This window comes from Oncorhynchus kisutch, linkage group LG19 (genome assembly GCF_002021735.2).
Source record: "Oncorhynchus kisutch isolate 150728-3 linkage group LG19, Okis_V2, whole genome shotgun sequence".
Taxonomy (NCBI): Eukaryota; Metazoa; Chordata; class Actinopteri; order Salmoniformes; family Salmonidae; genus Oncorhynchus; species Oncorhynchus kisutch.
Genome location: NC_034192.2, coordinates 30,981,576 through 30,995,017, shown reverse-complemented (window position 1 = coordinate 30,995,017; position 13,442 = coordinate 30,981,576). Strand labels below are relative to the sequence as shown.

The 13,442-nt window shown below is 42.1% G+C and overlaps 1 protein-coding gene across 1 annotated transcript; it reads right to left on the bottom strand.

The window, feature by feature from the left end:
• Positions 1–4,729: 4,729 nt before the first annotated feature.
• LOC109864654 (nucleolar protein dao-5) lies at positions 4,730–12,636 on the bottom strand. Its single transcript, XM_020452511.2, has 23 exons — positions 12,396–12,636; positions 11,971–12,023; positions 11,731–11,858; positions 11,449–11,606; positions 11,142–11,318; positions 10,940–11,029; positions 10,677–10,841; positions 10,399–10,557; positions 10,103–10,279; positions 9,803–9,994; positions 9,507–9,683; positions 9,207–9,398; positions 8,911–9,087; positions 8,611–8,802; positions 8,264–8,407; positions 7,976–8,167; positions 7,524–7,859; positions 7,334–7,424; positions 7,169–7,242; positions 6,809–7,025; positions 5,779–6,474; positions 5,548–5,663; positions 4,730–5,359 (listed from the first exon to the last, which is right to left on the bottom strand). Exons 1-23 carry the CDS (start codon positions 12,507–12,509, stop codon positions 5,348–5,350), a joined length of 4,029 nt encoding a protein of 1,342 aa, XP_020308100.2. The 5' UTR covers positions 12,510–12,636; the 3' UTR covers positions 4,730–5,347.
• Between the last annotated feature and the right edge of the window lie 806 nt (positions 12,637–13,442).

Genomic DNA, 13,442 nt, shown 5'->3' with positions numbered 1-13,442 from the left:
AGGACCTGTTCATAACAAAGTTAAGCATAGTTATTTGTCCTATACCTCTGAGTTCACAGCCAAACTATTTCAGCATTCCTTCAAAAAACATAACATTATGCTTAAGAACTAATAATGTTATGCGATATACTTCATTACATTCAGTACATAAGAGGCCCCCCACCCCCCAGCAGAGAGTGACAAAGAGGGTCTAGAAGACCCTTTGTGCAAATGAAATGCAGGTTGTGAAAATTAGACTTGTACTTTGTATGAACAATTCATTGCCAAGAAATTAAATCTTGGATCTACTTTTTTTGTGTGTGGAATCAACCCAACCAGACTCTGGTTGTGATCAGCGTCAGACTCATTCGGTTTGATCAAATTTAGGATTTCACCTGGGAATGACAGCAAGCTTGACGTTTTCAGAGTACTAGAAAAGATTCCTTTTTATTTCAAATACTAAATCTTACTTTCTCTTTCTCTGGTGAGATTCTGGCTCTGTTTCCAGGCTTGAACGTTTTTCTGCTCGAATCAGGCACTCATGGGCTTTCTCATATGAATCTGAAACATCACGGAACAGGAGCTTATCAGTTCATCTGTAAATGTCTGCAAACGAGACATTTAGATATTCTGTTAAAGTACTCACTCTTTGTCTTCAGTAATTGAATTGAATACACCTCCCGTGTATCAATGTCCGGCCGTTCATGTGACATCACTGCCTTCCTTAACTTCTCTTGGCTCTTGTATGGAGGCCAGTAACATTTGTCCTTGGTGCACCAGGTTTTTGAGATGACAGCTAAACTGTCATCTTCGTTCTGGAAATTAACCACAGCAAACATGGTACTGTGAACTAAAAAGCAAATAAGGGTACACAATTAGATTAGTTTACTCAAACATTTCACAATAGTAACATCTAATTGTAGGAGTTTAAGAAAATCCCTTCAAGTAAATAATACATTTTCTGTAATGTCTTTTACTGACAATTTACCTTAAAGAGAACGGGGAAACCAATAGAAATAACATTGGTGCTTTGCATCCTACAAATGGAGGAATGGCATCCCAGCAAAGCCCTCTTCGCACGAGAGTAGAACAAACGTCTGAAGCACTTTTGTGGCAGGAGTGAAAAGAGGTTCATCTTTCAATCCAGAGAGATGGAAAATATCAAGCGGTGATGATGGCAGGGGATATGCGAAAAGGTCTGTCTTGTTCCTAAATGTTTTGTACACCGTGGCATGTTCCTCCCCACAAGGTTTTGCACTAGGACAACCCCCTTGTTCCTCAACTGGACAGTTATTCCCAGTGGACATCTGCATGGAGAAGTGAGTGAGCTGCATTTTTTTTTATACTGCTAGACCATTTGGGACTGGGCCATTGTCATGCTGCTTTTGAAGTGTTTTCTCTGCATCTGACTGTGTTGTTCTCATTGCCTCTCTTTCTGATGGCCTCCGTATAACCTGCTCTAAAGGCTTGTTTCGCTTTCTTATCATTATTTTTAACTGGCCAAGAAAATTCTCGAAGGGGAAGCAAGAGATATTGTCAACACCAAATGCTTGTGCTTCATGGGTGAAATGGGTTAGGCAATGTATATTATGTTTTCTTTCCCATACAGGCAGCTGTAGTGGTCCACAAACAAAACCAGGAGGTTTCCTGCATAGTCCGCTTGGTCTGCACACAAGGATACACGTAGGAAGATGGTCATGGCATCAGCAAGCAACATGAGGTTTTCATACATCACCCTTGGAATATTCCCTTTTAAACAGACAGGCCCATTGTACAAGAGGAATGTACGGAACTCAGTTGCCTTCCAACGGTCAGACTCATTCAGTGGTTCTCTTGATTTCTGATGGGAGTGTGAAGTCAGCTGTGAAGATACATTTCAGACAACAGCTGGACCTAAACATGTTTTCAGTGGCCCTTCCTGCCATAGTTATCAGTTTCCGTGTAACTCTCAAACATACCAGGAGCATTTTGTCAAGAGGAAACGACGTCACCAAACCGTTTGACAATGATCCTAAAGGTGTTGTCTTCTCTCAGTCATCAGTCAAATCATCAAAAGTGTTGTGGTTGGACCTCGGCTGTTGTTTCTGGGAAGGTCATACGATTCAGGTAGTAGACTCCCATTTGATGGCATTTGTCACAGCCATAGTAGCCATTGTGACCTTTTGCATTTCTGACAAAGGCCCTTGCTGGTGCGTCACAAACAATGGCAGAGATTTGGACTTTAAGATTTTTGTCTCCAAAAAAACACCTTCAGTTTCCAGCTGCTGCATTTCCTCAAAGTCATGCAAAAAATCAAGACGGTTTGGTTTCTTCTTTCAATTTGATGGCCTTTGTATAGAGGAAGGCCACCAAAATTGATTTGGAGGGACACTGACTCAGACAACCTTGTATGAACAGATGTTGTAAGGTGGGACGTTACATTAGCTAGTCTAACGTTAGTGTCCGTCAACTAACTTCCAAGTCCCTAATGTTCACCCTGAAGGTATTGAATTATTGACACATGATAGTTCCTAGTATCCCTGTTAACATTAACCTTAGCCATACTGTTTGTCATGATATAACATATTTAATTTTAACTTAAACATACTTTTAATAACTCCAACTCTCAATCTTTAGGCAACATCAACTCACCTTGGCTTTATACTGAGACCACAGAGACAGATGCGTAAGCAAGGTGATCCAGATAAGCTGTTCCCTCCAAAGGATTCCACAGGACAATGTTTATATGTGTACCACACGGACCACACAGCCAGTAAGAGGCGCCTTTTAATGGTTATTTGCAAACCAGAGGGTAAGAACACCTTTTCAATGATGATTCATGACCTTTTGAGAATTTGGGTGCAGGTCTGCAATGGAAGACAATCTCTGAAATATGTATCGGAACGACTAAGGCTTTACATGAATTTCACATTAAGTCGTACGGTGTTTGCACTTCTATATTCGTGGAATCAAGCAGTAAAGGTACTCATCCCAACTAAAAACAACACCATCATTCTCAAAAGGTTACGAATTACCATTAAAAGGCATCCTTTACCTGCTGTGTGCTACCACTTATCCCCATTTGAATGTCATGATTGGTACAACCTTTTGGACAATTTAATGGGGTGTTAGCTTGAATTTGTCGATTCTTTATCTTGTTCCTCAGGCTCAGGTATGACAGCTAGAATTAAACATTTTAGAGATAGTGAGGGAGGGCAGGGGAGGACAGCTCAGGGAAGAAAAAAAAAATTCATCGATAGGTGTTGCTTTGTTGTTCAAGCAGGTTCTAACCACAAGTACAAATCACAAACTGAATTGGTTTGCAAAGTGTTAAATCAATACTACATATTATGTATACCATTACCTGTCATCTTAACATTTCTTAGAATATGTTGGGGAGGAGGGTGAAATTCATACGTAAAACAATTGTGATGAAAGTCTACGGATCTTTAACTGTGGTATTTCTTCGACAGGACTTCTCTCTGCTGTCTGGATCCTGAACGATGTTGACAACACTCAACCTCAAAATCCACTAGCTCATGCGCCCCACAACATTAGACATGAAACCTTCCTGTCCATCTTCAATACCTTAAGCAATAGACACACAATGATATCCCCATAGACATGTAGGGTGGTTTGTGCCCATATTCCGTTTAAATGCGTTCCCTGGTTGGCATGAATCTTCAGTTTGAACATTTTACTGACTCATCTCTGATCAAGATATTCCACCAACGATTGAAAGAAATGTATCTTTAAAAAAAACTTGTTTAGAACATAGTTTATAGTTTCCATTAGGAAATGTTCACAGGAAGACTTCACAGAAAATATTGCCTTGGGGCCTCTTAAGTCTAGAGCCTGCATTGTTTGTAAGTGTAACATCTATGTAAATATATTACGTTTCAGTTTTGTGCTAAAGGTTGTCACACAAGACCATGTTAAAGGTAGTATTGTTAACTTATACCTAATCTTAATGTGTGTCTTGTTGTAGAATAAAGATGCATTTCCTGTCATTTTTGTTCTATATTCACAAACTCACCTTCACAATGCCCAAGATTTGTGAATGGGTTAAAAGTGAGTATGCAAGCTATGTACTTATAAGAAAACGCAAAAGTAGTGGAACTTGCCATTACATTGAAATTACATTATGCGATGACAAAATGTGGAACTTCAATGGGCATTTTCCAGAAAATGCTGAATGGTACAGTTCAACTGTCAAATGTGTGGTATATATATCTATACATAAAAAATATTTTCAGTAGCAGTACTTATTCAATTTATGAAAAGGTGTGACAGCAGGTCACACGCACGGGTCCGCATATCGACATGCCCGAAGTTCCTCCACTGAAGGGCAGACCTCCACCTAGCATAGCTGCTTGCCGCTCAAGAAACGCTAGTGGATGGATGAGCGATTGCTGACCATCTTGTAGCCGCTGATGGCGTGCCACCCAAATAAAACACTGGCGGACCGACAGGTCATTGTTAGCTGGGTAGGCCCTGAGAGCGTGTGCCACTATTGCAGGTAACTCCTTCGCTGAGAAATCTTTCAGCCCCAGGAACCACTCCGCCGCAATCACAATGATTTATATTTTCCTAGGCTTCTCTCCACCTTGGCAGTGCCATTAATTACCATAGCTATAAATGCCACAAAGTCCCTTCTGGAAAGAAAATCATCAAAGTGCTGAAGAAGACTCCCAAGACCAGAAAGAGAAAGTGCTCGAAGACAAGTTTTTGGCACCTCAAACCCACTAACAAAATGGACACAAACACAAACTGTGGAAAAATTACTTAATTTTGTGAAAAAGATACAGTAAACACATCTGACCATGAAAAATCCTAGTAGTATCTCAAATATTTCCATATTATGCATTCATTACTAGGGTGTAAGGGTTAAACAATGGCATTACTGTATTGAGGTTCCTCTGATCATTCCCTCCACTTAGGATCGGCCTTATCCACCATGTGAGGCAAAGCAGCAGAAGCTGTCGTAAACGTAACATTTCCGTAAATCATTCTGTTTTTTTTCGCTGTCACAAGGACATGCAAGAAAACACCATAATTAAAATGTACAGTAACATAAAAACAGCTGCGGCCATCTTCAAATAGGAAAACAGAACCTGTACAGGCCATGCACTTACAGTTTTAAAAAATAGATAAACAAATTGGCTAAAAAAAACACTTTCCACTTTAGCAAAACGGGAAAAGAGTTCATTTGTTACAGTATACAATGTAATAAAAAATAGATCTGGTCCAGGGAGACCATTCTGTGGACAGACAGTCTTTACCCGTTGTTGCTGCACTGTCATTTAGGTAGAATGGGTCCAGGTCCACATACACTTGAGAGGCCCCTTTTAGATGGTCTTCATCTCTGAAGGCCTTACTTACTCTTAGATTATTTCTTTTTCTGAGGAGAGAATAAAACCCAAAACATTTACAGTTCTGTTATTTTTTGGCCAGGTATAGGTATGAGAACTGAGGCATGCAGTGAGTAGTATAAGCACGCTGGGATGCAAGGTCAAGAAAAAGCACGTGTGTCAATGTCTAGCTGTAACTTCTGCGCCTTGATGATGAAGATGAGGTAAACTTCCTTACCTTTTTAGGTGGGGTCTCTGTGGGTGCTGGAGGGTGCTGTACAGGGATGGAGTCTTGGGCAGGTGTGGCTGGCATCTCAGACACTGCAGTCTTTGAGAGTTTCAGCTTTTTAATCCCTGTAGAGTGTTTATTTATATAAACGTTATTACACAATCATTTTCAGTATAGACTAATATACAATATATTTTTTTCATTTTCTGAAACAAGGTTTTTAGAGGAAGAGTCACTCACTTTTCTTCTCTGTTGGAGAATCAGGTGTTACTGTGGTGGATGGAGGTGGTGGTTCCTTGTCAACACAGTTCTCATTCGTTTTCTTCTTCTTATCCTTTTCCAGTTCCATCTTAGTCTCATTCTCCTTTCTTATCTCCTCCTGTTTCTTCTTCGTTCCCTTCTCCTTTTTTGCACCATTCTCCTTAGTCGTCCTCTTCTTTTCCTTCCCTGGTTCCTTCTCTTCTACAGTCTCATTTTTCTTTTCATCCGTCTTCTCTTCGCCGGTTTCCCTTTTCTTCTTTTGAGGTTGTGGTGAATTGTCATCCGCTTTAGTCTTATTGTTATTATTTTTCCTATTCCTCTTCCTTTTCCTGGCTGACGTTTCTCTATTAGGTGTTGGGGTAGCAGGCATGGTGGGTGGCTGTTTGTCTTTGACTGATGGGGTGGGAGGTGCTGCCTTCTTAGCCTGACTGGACTTGGCTTTAGTGGCTTTTGCAGATGTCTTGGTCTTCCCATTCCCATCTTCCTTTTCAGCTGTAGTCTTGACTTTTTCAGCAGCACTAGACTTTTCCACTGCAGCGCCAGCCTTGGGTTTAGGTATCTTCGATGCAGCTTTAGCCCTGGGCTTCGTCGGCGCTCTTGTTTTCTTCGCTGCTGAGGCAGGAGCAGGTGAGGCGTTCAGCGCAGTGATGGCGTCCATTTTGGTGATGTTTGTGTCTGTGGATAGAGGTGGGTAGACAGTAAATAAACAACATGGCTAGCTTGGAGACCTACTCTGAACTATCAACTGTCAACACCTGTACTTTATATAAAAGATGTCATACAGTTCTGTTTATATTGACTCACAAAGTTACTCCATAATTAAGTTATTAAAGGGTGATGCCATGTGTCTTCTGGCTGTTATGATGCTTTTGAATCCTCCCCCGCTCTCTGACTCATAACACCTCTCTGTCCACTCATCTTCCTCCTGCTCTCTTCCTCGGTCTCCCTTCCCCCCTTCACCTGACCCTCACTCGCCCTCCTCCTTTTCCACAGTTTTTCCCTCTCTTGCCTGATAGTTCCAGTGCCAGTCTCTTCCACTTCTCCACGTCCAGATCGGAGTCAGAGTCCGAGCCAGAGTCGTCTCCCCCTGTAGGAGGAGGACCAAGAACGGTCATAGGCAGGGCAGCCATGACAGTCTCAGGCGAGGGCTTCTTCTTTTTGCCTTTAACGGGTGTGTCCCCTGGTTTGTCTTCACCTCTTTTCCTCTTGGCTGATGGAGCTGAGGCCTGAAACAAGGGTTGGTAAGAAGAATTCCGTTATGCAGAATGATCTAGCTAACAAGCACTTAGAGAATATGGTTCCCAATGACCATATACAGATGAGAAAATAAGTCAGTGCAATTTAATACACAGAGAGTTAGTATCTGTACTTGTGCTTTCTTCGATGAGGTTGCTTTCTTGTCTTTTGCAGCCACCTGCTTTCCTTTATTTGTGGCTGGAGCAACTACATACAATAAAAAAAGAGACATAAAACATACAGTAATGAAGACCATCAATGCAGAACACACATTCTGCACCATGACACCAGTACATACCAGCAGGTGTTGCTGTAACAGCTGGAGTTTCCTCAACGGAGGAGTCTCCACTACGGACACTCTTCTTCTCAATGGCTTTCGCTGTGGGTGACTGGTGAAGGAATATCAAAAGGATAGAATGAGGTTAATCATCACGTACATCTCATAGCATAGCTCCTGGTTTGAACAGGAAGAGGTATATTGATCTTACAGTAAGACTGTTCAGCAGTAGGAGCAGGTCCTTAGAAGCAGATTTATTTCCCTTTCCCCCACTCTGGGCCTTCTTAGCTGAAGCAGGGGTCTTAAGTTGAACCTCAGCATGCTTTGCTGGGGTGTCTGATGGTGAGTCATTGCTGTCATTGGACGACTCTGGTGCTGAACTTGTAGGTGTGACAGTGGGCGTTGCCTGGGCCTTGCTTGGGGTAGCAGCAACCACGGGCTTAGCTGGAGTAGCAGGAGTGGCTTTCGTCTTGGCTTTTGATGTTGCTTTCAGTTTCGCTTGTTTCGCTGGCGTCACTGGTGTAGTTTGTGGTTTTGAGGTTGTTATCTACAGCAGTGTGAAGATGAATAAAATGAGACCCTAACGTTCATAGACAGTACAGAGGAAAATATTAGGGACATACTATTATGTATACCAGCAACATATTCACTAGTAAAACTCACCGTTGCTGGACTGTCCTCTTCGCTGTCTGATGACAAATCACTGCTGTCACTGGACTCCTTTCTAGCTGGGGTCTTGCTTGGAGTGGCAGCGACCATTGGTTTAACTGGGGTACTGGGAAGGGCTTTCGTCCTTGCTGTTGATGTTGGTTTTGATTGCTTCACTGGTGTATCTTTCGGTCTTGCCGCTGTTGTCTGAATCAGTGTTAAGACAGATATTTATGATGAAATATCTGAAGAAAACCTACAGATTATTCCATACGCTACAGGAATAGACTAATACCAACTCACTGTTGCTGAAACACTGCTGTCACTAGATGACCCTGGTTTTGTAGTCTTGGTGGTGACAGTGGCTGTTGCCTTAGGCTTGCTTGGAGTGGCAACAGCCGCAGCTTTAGCTGGGTTAGCAGGAGGGGCTGTTGTCACGGCTGATTTCTGAATCAATGGAATAAAGAAAAATATTTAACCCAGTGTTTCATTTCAACAGAGTCCTCCTATTGCTGGAATCACTGGTATGGCTCTTGGTGTTGAGATTGTGGTCCACAACAGTGTGACGATGATGAAAAAGATATCATTCATAAATATATAAAGGATAGATTATTATACAGCCAGAATCTGATTAACTCTTTAAAACGCACCGGTGCCGGACCCTCTTCTTCACTGTCCGATGACAAATCAATGCGGTCACTGGACTCCTTACTAGCTGGGGTTTTGCTTCGAGTGGCAGAAACCACTGGTTTAAGTGGGGTAGCCGGAGGGGCTTTCCTCCTGGCTGTTGATGTTGGTTTTGTTTGCTTCCCCGTTGTAGCTGTCGGTGTTGCAGCTGTTGTCTGAATCATTGTGAAGACAAGATACAACGGTGAAGAAATGTGTAAAGAAAACCAATGATAAAGATTATTTCACACTACACAGGGATATAGGAACTCTTCAAAACTTACCACCGATGGAACCTGCTCTTCACTGTCTGACGAATCACTGCTGTCACTAGATAACTCTGCTGTTGTAGTCTTGGCTGTGACAGTGGCTGTTGCCGTGGCCTTGCATGGAGGGGCAACAGTCGCTGCTCTAGCCGGGGCAGCGTTTTTAGCGGGTTTCGCCGGTGTTGTGGCTGCTTCCTGAATCCGTTTGATATGAAGATAATTTTCAACCCGTTGTTTCATTTGAGAGGGTAAGAATATAAGATCATTCTACAGGACTAAAATAAATGTTTTAGTAAAGAAAGAAAAAAACTCACCGTTGCTGGACTGTCCTCTTCGCTGTCTGATGACAAATCAATGCTGTCACTGGACTCCTTACTAGCTGGGGTCTTGCTTGGAGCGGCAGCAACCACTGGTTTAAGTGGGGTAGCCGGAGGGGCTTTCCTCCTGGCTGTTGATGTTGGTTTTGTTTGCTTCCCCGTTGTAGCTGTCGGTGTTGCAGCTGTTGTCTGAATCATTGTGAAGACAAGATACAACGGTGAAGAAATGTGTAAAGAAAACCAATGATAAAGATTATTTCACACTACACAGGGATATAGGAACTCTTCAAAACTTACCACCGATGGAACCTGCTCTTCACTGTCTGACGAATCACTGCTGTCACTAGATAACTCTGCTGTTGTAGTCTTGGCTGTGACAGTGGCTGTTGCCGTGGCCTTGCATGGAGGGGCAACAGTCGCTGCTCTAGCCGGGGCAGCGTTTTTAGCGGGTTTCGCCGGTGTTGTGGCTGCTTCCTGAATCCGTTTGATATGAAGATAATTTTCAACCCGTTGTTTCATTTGAGAGGGTAAGAATATAAGATCATTCTACAGGACTAAAATAAATGTTTTAGTAAAGAAAGAAAAAAACTCACCGTTGCTGGACTGTCCTCTTCGCTGTCTGATGACAAATCAATGCTGTCACTGGACTCCTTACTAGCTGGGGTCTTGCTTGGAGTGGCAGCAACCACTGGTTTAAGTGGGGTAGCCGGAGGGGCTTTCCTCCTGGCTGTTGATGTTGGTTTTGTTTGCTTCCCCGTTGTAGCTGTCGGTGTTGCAGCTGTTGTCTGAATCATTGTGAAGACAAGATACAACGGTGAAGAAATGTGTAAAGAAAACCAATGATAAAGATTATTTCACACTACACAGGGATATAGGAACTCTTCAAAACTTACCACCGATGGAACCTGCTCTTCACTGTCTGACGAATCACTGCTGTCACCAGATAACTCTGCTGTTGTAGTCTTGGCTGTGACAGTGGCTGTTGCCGTGGCCTTGCATGGAGGGGCAACAGTCGCTGCTCTAGCCGGGGCAGCGTTTTTAGCGGGTTTCGCCGGTGTTGTGGCTGCTTCCTGAATCCGTTTGATATGAAGATAATTTTCAACCCGTTGTTTCATTTGAGAGGGTAAGAATATAAGATCATTCTACAGGACTAAAATAAATGTTTTAGTAAAGAAAGAAAAAAACTCACCGTTGCTGGACTGTCCTCTTCGCTGTCTGATGACAAATCAATGCTGTCACTGGACTCCTTACTAGCTGGGGTCTTGCTTGGAGTGGCAGCAACCACTGGTTTAACTGGGGTACCCGGAGGTGCTTTCATCTTGGCTGTTGATGTTGCTGTCTGAGTTTTCTAAATGGTGTAATATAAAGAAAATGTTCAAACCGGTGTTTATCATGCGAGAATATGAACCGACACTTATACAGAAATGATTTGGGTGATTTCAAGTCTTAAAAAAAAAAACAACTCACCACTGTTGGACCTTCCTCTTCACTTTCTGATGATGAATCACAGCTGTCACTGGAAGCCTCGGGCACTGTAGTCTTCGACTTGGTTGTTGGCTTGGCCGTTGATGTTATTTTACTAATTGGTGTTACCGGTTTTGCAGGTGTTGCTTTTGGTGTTGTGGGTGTTTTCTAAATTGGTGTAAAAAAGAGGCAAATATAAAATGTAATTCGGGGTCTCATTTCTGAATGTAATATATCATGTATCCACACTCCAGAGGTAAACTCACCACCGCGGGACTCTCCTCATCGCTATCTGACGATTCACTGCTGCAACTGGATGAGTCGAATGCTGTAGATGTAGGTGTGGCAGGTGTTTTCTGAATCAATGTTGAGACAATTAGAGATGTGACACAATCTTTGCACAAAGGGTTTTATCTGTGAATGTAAAGAAAGGTTTAGAATATTCTACAAAGGAATAGATTAACTCACCACTGTTGTTGCCTCTTTCCTGTCTGATGACGTATCAGTGGTATTGCTGGAGGCCCCAGATTTAGGCGTGGAAGTGGTTGTTAACTTGGCCTTGGTTGGGGTCGATGGTGTGACCTCTGACACGGCCTTGATCTTTGCAGCTGGAACATGATTGGCTTTGGGCGTAGCAGGGCTTTTCTGTAAACAGCAGAGGAGAGGAAGAGAAGAATCCATCAGTAACAACAGGGAGAAGAAGAGTTTATATTGGATTTGTAATCATGTCACTCTATTGGTGTTCACCAGTAAGTTTACATCTGTGCTTGCTTACTTGTGGCGGTGTCTCATCACTCTCAGAGTCCTCTGAGCTGTCTGTCCCAGAGATCTCCTCCACTACTGTCCCCTTCCCTCCAAGAGTCATCTGCACTGCAGTCTGGGCCTTAGTTGGGCTGGCCTTAGCTGAGCTCTGAGGCTTTGGGGTCTGGGAGGCTGGAAAGACAAGAGCAAGGAACAAGACATGCATGATATTCAGATTTAAACCACAACCAAACAACACATTTCTTGGTTGTTGTCTACATTGGTCTCCTACACGTTTACTGAAAAAAGCCTGTACCTTTAACAGGTGTTGTTTCTTCCTCTGCTGAACTCGAGCTCTCTGTGCTGCTTTCAGGGTCTGCTTGACGGTTATTTTTTAACTCAGAAGAATCCGGTTCTGTGCCAGTCTTTGTACTCTTGGAAGCACTGAAGAACACAGTTGAATGTCAAAATCAACCCAAAGCAATGAGGTCAGTTAATCGGACAAAAATAATGACCTGTATTTTGAGAAAACCTATAGGCAAACCATTCTCCAAACCATTTATTGTAGATGTCCAGTAGTGAAGTTGACAAGGCTTCTGGTTCTCCACCCTACACAAAATATTAAGAGAAACAAAATCAGACAAAGGGAAATCTAGCTAGCTACATAACAAACACAAGACATTCTACACAGCAAAGTTCAATTTATTAGTGTAGTCTCCAAGTATAGTCTACAGTCTCAACCAAGAGGTCTGGGCCTCCATGGCACTGGCACAGTAGTGCAGGGCCCATAGGTAGACTCTTGTTCAAGCGCGCTCTGGCTGTTCGATAACTACACTGTTACAACTATGTTATTTCATTGTAACAACGACACCGTTATGGAAGTACAAATCTCCAACAAAATGTCGCGAAGTTTCCCTTAATGGAGTGATAACGTTACATGTTACAATGTATGACGTATGAAACATATTGATGTGTAGCGACCTTCACATGCTTTTTGAGTTCTTCTGCAGCTTTCTGAAAGCCGTTTTCCTTCAAATGTCGATAGATCAAATGGATCAATTGATGACTTGACCCATGCTTCTTCTTTGGAGACATATTCCGACGTTAACACAAACACAACAACTAAATAACAGAAAGTATAACGAATTGAATAAACGTGGCCACATCAGTTTGCACGCTTTGGTTCTTCACATCGTGCATGGTAAGCGTTTTAACTTTGACCCATGCCTGTACTTCCGGCGAAGTCGTTGTGCATAATGGGAATTGTAGTGCGGTGTCAACTACTCTACTCACTCTATATTCCTAGACGAGTCCACCTAGCGGCCTACGTATGATAAGGCTGATATTTTACAATTAAAAAGGATCACTCTACGGTTAGTGTTGTTTTTTTATCACTTTGGTGCAATTTTCAAATGTGGTTCATTTTAAGCACACAAATCTTAACAGATGATCAAAATGGCTCGTGTTTCAAAACTCGAAGCACATTTTCAATTGACTGAGTACAACAAACAAACCCAAACATTGTTCACTGCACCAAATCACTCTTTCAATTTGGATGCAAATATCTGTTTTTCAAAATGCATCATTCACTTAACTTTTGATATGATTTGTCATTTGTTAACAATACAATTAACTATCACTTAATCAAACTGCTCAAAATGAATAACTACTGAACCAAAATGATGTAGTGCCTAGTTAACATATATAGTTTGATAACTGCTGAACACTGTATTTTATTACATTTTTTTTACCTAAAAAATGTATCAATTTGACATAAATTTTGTTTGGAACATAAAACCAAATCATTAATGGATGTGGCTGTAAATACTGTATCATTTCCTATTAGCATGTGTGCTGCAATAGGACAAAGTGGAAATAGTCACTGTACATGCTACCATTTGGAATTATTGTGTCGTGTACAACGCACTGCTGAAACACCTGGGTTGTATATAACAATATATTCCACTCATTATCAGAATTAATGGACATTGATACGCTGTAAGCTGCTGAATTCAAAACAGAGAGACA

Coding starts and splice junctions, on each gene's coding strand:
- LOC109864654 (XM_020452511.2), bottom strand. CDS start 12,509: ATGTCTCCAAAGAAGAAGCATGGGTCAAGTCATCAATTGATCCATTTG. Junction 9,088..9,206: donor AAGAGGACAGTCCAGCAACG/GTGAGTTTTTTT, acceptor AAACGGATTCAG/GAAGCAGCCACAACACCGGC. Junction 7,425..7,523: donor TACTGCTGAACAGTCTTACT/GTAAGATCAATA, acceptor TTCCTTCACCAG/TCACCCACAGCGAAAGCCAT.